Source organism: Arachis stenosperma, chromosome 2 (assembly GCF_014773155.1).
Source record: "Arachis stenosperma cultivar V10309 chromosome 2, arast.V10309.gnm1.PFL2, whole genome shotgun sequence".
NCBI classification, from domain to species: domain Eukaryota; kingdom Viridiplantae; phylum Streptophyta; class Magnoliopsida; order Fabales; family Fabaceae; genus Arachis; species Arachis stenosperma.
Window position 1 is genome coordinate 100,981,028 of NC_080378.1, and position 5,179 is coordinate 100,986,206.

At 31.2% G+C, this 5,179-nt stretch overlaps 1 protein-coding gene across 1 annotated transcript; it reads right to left on the reverse strand.

Moving 5' to 3' along the window:
* Positions 1-313: 313 nt before the first annotated feature.
* LOC130961548 (chlorophyll a-b binding protein CP29.2, chloroplastic-like) lies at positions 314-1,998 on the reverse strand. Its single transcript, XM_057887485.1, has 2 exons — positions 1,398-1,998; positions 314-744 (listed from the first exon to the last, which is right to left on the reverse strand). The coding sequence occupies exons 1-2, from the start codon at positions 1,899-1,901 to the stop codon at positions 379-381; spliced, it is 870 nt and encodes a 289-aa protein (XP_057743468.1). The 5' UTR covers positions 1,902-1,998; the 3' UTR covers positions 314-378.
* Positions 1,999-5,179: the final 3,181 nt, after the last annotated feature.

The following is a 5,179-nucleotide window of genomic DNA, read 5'->3' on the forward strand; positions in this document are numbered from 1 at the left end:
TTTAGTTATTTTACAACATTCCCTAATTTATTCTTCGCTGGGAACTAATCTCTTCTACTTTCGGAATTTTCTTCTCACGGTCTCTATCATACTTTCCACCAGTTACCATAACATTTAATCATTTATGAATATCTCAACTTTATCTTTCATATTTTGCCGAACTCTTTTGCCCTTATTTCGTGCTTAATTAAACTTATGTATATAATAAGATCATACTAACATCTAAGAGAAACATAGCTTAGCTCTCCGATCCTCACTCACCGTTTCCCCAAGCACTAATACAGCTAAGTAAAATGTTTACAACCCAAAGTCGTAATACGAATTTTACAAATACACAATATTATATTAATGAAGATGATGATGATGATTTACAAAGGCTCAAGAAGAGGAAGAGAAGGCGTCAATGATGGTAGTGTGAAGTGGGTCACTCAAATGAGTAGCCCAATTGTTAAGTGGGCCTTTCCCAGTTACAGCAGCCTGGACAGCAAAGCCCAAAAAGGCAACCATAGCAAGGCGAGCATGTTTGATCTCAGCCAATTGAAGCGTGGCCTTCTTCTCAGGGTCTTCAGCAAGGCCCAATGGGTCAAAGAACTTACCACCTGGGTAAAGCCTCTTCTCTGGGTCAAGCTCTGCATTCCTCTGGAACTCTATGTATCCAATCACTAGAACTTCAATCCAGATCAATGTTGTCAGCGAGAATGGAAGTGGTTGACCTAGATATTGTGACCCTTCTATTAGCTCCACCTGAAAGTCACGCAACTCCAATTAATTAGTAATATGAGAAGGTATTATGAAAAAGTTACTTCCATGTATTATGAACTAGATACCATGTGTCTTTATTATTTTCTTCCTTACCTTAGATCAGTTTTAGATGTAACTATCTAAATTTATTGTTTAGTCATCTTATAATACCTTAGTACATAAATTCAATTTGAATTCCAATATTTAATTTATAAAGTATTAGTTCTTAATATATATAAGATGACTAAACAATAAATTTAGATATATATGCTACACTAGCATAGTAAATATCTATATCGTAAAAAGTTAAACACATTTACATGTATGAAAGACATATTATATAATCTAAATAATGGAATAACAAAGTCCATTTCACATAATATATGAATACAGAGTACAAATACATATTATATAACTGAGAGTACAAATACATGTATATTTATTCATTTCAATATACATATAGATTTTAATTTTAAGAATATAAGTTAATATATCATAAAAAAATATTTTAATGTTATTTATTATTTTTATAAAAAAATTATATTTTCATCATAAATAACATTAAAATATTTTTGTTATAGTATATTTAACAGGATAACAAAACCTATGTGTATATATATACATATTCAAAAAGTAAATAGATAATACAAACATACCTTGCCAGCATCCTGCCATGTAATACCGGTGAGCCATTCTACTGTGAGAGCACCAAGAGTGGCCAACATAGCCCACCTTCCATGTATGAGTTCACACTCCCTGAACCTTTGGAGTCCAAAAACCTCACTGTATGGCTGAAACGGTGTTGCCTTCACGTCTGCCACTTCTGTCCTCGTCCCAATCACGTCACCTGCAACGTTCTTTGCTAAATTCTGATCAAGTGAGTCCAGGTCAAATTGGAGATACTCTGCCGGCTTTCCTAGGCCAAACGGATCGAATCCATAATCACCTACGAGGCTACCATCTAGATACTCTGGTGCCTTTGCACCAGGGTACCAGAGCGGCCTATCTGAAGTGGGTTGTCTAGAACCTTTTTTGGGCGAACTACTTTTCTTAGATCCAAAGCCAAATCGGGCTTGTACTCTACCTGAATTGGCATATGACTCTGGTAAACGTGTTCCAATAAAGGAAGACGCAACTGTTGTCATTGCTATTGAAGACATGGTTATATGCTTATGCGAGCTTATTGTTATGAGAAGTGTTGGATCTGGAATTAGGGACAGAGTGTGTTCTGAAGTGTGGAATGAGGTGTGTCTTCTACAGAGAGGTTTTGGAGTTGTATTTGACAGTGAAAGTGATCTAGGATAATCTAGGAGCGGAAATTAGTGACCGTTAGATTTTGAAGAATATCCATCTGACGGTGGAGATGAGGTTGAAGCTTATCCGCATGCTTATCTGGTGGTAATATACAGGGGCCACAGTGAGACCTGTTTGCTGCTTTAAGATGGTGATTGTTCCTGTGGTATAACTTGTGGCTTTGGTTGGCTTAATTTTCAGATTTCTAACAAAAAAATCTTATCCCTATTTATCTACAGATATAACTTAGTATTTAAAATTTAATTTTAGGACGGTATACTATAGTTTTAATATAAAAAAATTTATATAAAATCTTATTGGTCTAGTATCACATGCAAAAAATATTTGATTTAATTATTTAATATTTCAAAAATGATGTATATTTGTAATTTTGATTAAACGAGAATGAAACTTTTTTACTCAATAAAATTGTTTTAGGGTATTTTTTATAATTGGTTAAAAAATCAGAAATATCATTCTTTTAACTTAATCTAAGATTCTAAATAATATTGCTTAGTAAGTGAATGATCCGTTGATTTATTTTACACAATTCCAAATTTAAATTTGAGAGAAATCAAATGGTAATATTTTTATTTTACATTTCATGTTAAATAAGTAGAAAATATTCTTTTTAATAGATAGGCAATGAGCATCCAAAATTCATGGAAAAATACAAAACATCATATAACAAATATTTGATATAGCAGGCTAATGAGTAATAGCTCAAATGGCATAGTCTCTTCATACTCAATTAAGAGGTTGCGGATTTGAGTCTCCTATTTTTGGTAAAAAAAATATATTTAATATAGCAGGTCACAGTAACTTTAATTATTCCTCACATAAAAATATATAAATGTTATAAACATGAGTAAAGTTTTATATGCACATTTTTTATATATTTTTTAATTTTGATAAAAAAAATAAATAAAAAATTAAAAAGTAAAGAATTTTATTCCATAATTTATTTCATAATATCATTTCATAATTTATTTCATAATTTATATATATAACAAGTATAAATATCATTTCATAATTTATTTTTTAATATGTTCCATGAATATTACAACAAGGTACTCTCTCATAAAATTAACAATTTAAATAATTTATAACTCTATAATATAAATAATGAAAAAAAAGTAAATTCTAGTTTGAAACTTATTTAAAAATTAGTCTACTGAATTAAGTCTGTAAAAAATATTATTAAATGATTTTCTTTTTCAAATATGTTATTATAAAAAACACATTTGTCTTAAAATATAAAAGTAAAATTTGTACCAATGGTACTTATTAAATTTATTGCCTAAATGGAAGAGCACTTTCATCCCTAGTCAAGTTAATTTCATAAAAATCATATTCTACTAATACATCTAAATTAATATTAATTTTTAAATGAAATGATATTAACACCATTTTTCTTTTTAATATATATAAAATTTTCATGTTGAGTAGGAGTACATTGCAATTTTTACAATTTTTCTTTCAAAAAAATAATCTTATATTCTTTTGTATGCCTATTAAGGCACAAGCATGTACTGTGCACTATAATTGTCATAATATGATAAGAAATTCCTGTAATTGAAAGTAGCATTCATCGCCTTGGTCAAAGCACTTCAGCCTTACAGTTCAGTCCTACCCTTCAGAATACAAATTACACACTATTAAATTCTTTAAGAATTTCATATTTTTTGTATTACAAATATGAATATTTCTATTTTTTTAAAAATTTTATAATTTTTTTTTAAATTCTATAAATATAAAATATAATTGAATATTTTTTTTATTAAGTATTAGGATATTTTTTTTTATATTAAATAAATATTTTTTTTATATTTCTGTAATTGTTCAAGAACAACTCCTGCTCTACCACTCCTTCCTTAAACAATTTCTGAAGCTGAACCAAGTGTAAGGCAAAGACCGATTGAATATGATGGAATCGCGATTTGACCAATTCAAAAGGAGATTGAATGTGATAGAATCACGATTTGACCGATTTAAAGACCCATACAGCATACGACCGTATATTAGCTCGTAGATGAATACCCCGAATGACCACTAGTCCACGGCATTGCCGTGTGATCCACCGGCTGCTACCTCCGGCAAAATATACTTGTGCGTCCCAACGAAAAAGCATCACCGAGCAGAGACCGGTTCGGCCACAAAGAGCTGGTCTGGTTGAACGGTTTGGACTTTACGTGATCGGAACACCCGGTTGGGGAAGTACAAAAACGGGGTAGTGTGTGGCCGAGTATTGCAATGTGGATGAAAAGAAAGTATCGTGGAAGCAATCAGAGGATTGAACGGCTGGGATTGCATCTGAGCAGAGAAAAAGATCGAAATCGAAAGTTAAGGGAAAACGATTGTGAGAGAACTTGTGGCGGAGGGAGTGCAAGTCTCCATCGGAGCAAAACTCCATGACGATGCAAGAGAAGTGCGAGGCTTCGAACTGACATAGAGGGTAGGGAGAAAAGGATGGTCCAGCATCTTCATAATCCTTCTCTCCATTTCGGCTCTATGTATGTGTGATTGTTGGAGGTGAGTAGGTTATTGTGGGAGAGAAGAAGAAGATTTTTATAGGCTTTAATTAGGTTTACTTAATTAATTTTAAATTTTTTAAATTTTAAATTTAAAAAATTTTAAAATAATTATTAATAATTATAATTAATTGAGTTGTTCACTTTTTGGCTGGTTAGACACTTGATTCCTATACTTTTCCAAATATTTATAATTTTTCGAACTTACAAAATCTAACTTAAAGACTACGATTTTTTTTGTGGTGTCGTAAGATAATTAAAAAAGCGGCAATTTGTTCCAGCAAGCTTACTTGATTATCCTCTCTTAACTCGTCATAAATTTCAAGCAATTCACACAAGTTAGGAAAGACATTAGTGTTTATTCAGACTCACATATATAATTTCTATCACTCTCGCCTATGATACGATGTAATGCATCACGCCTAATTATAGAATTAACTCATCCACATAAAGCTAATTGACCACCACTTCTATTCCTAAAGTACACAAATAATGTAAGAACAAAAATCAATATGATATTATCATGTCTCGACCTCATTGTTTGATAGAAAAAATAATACAACTCCTAATTCTTTGTGATCTGTCCATTATCTCCTATAAAAGTAATCATATCA

What these genes read in the sequence shown, in the direction of transcription:
- LOC130961548 (XM_057887485.1), bottom strand. Translation starts at nt 1,901, where the DNA reads ATGTCTTCAATAGCAATGACAACAGTTGCGTCTTCCTTTATTGGAACA. An exon ending in CATGGCAGGATGCTGGCAAG is followed by an intron (nt 745 to 1,397) that starts GTATGTTTGTAT and finishes CGTGACTTTCAG; the next exon opens with GTGGAGCTAATAGAAGGGTC.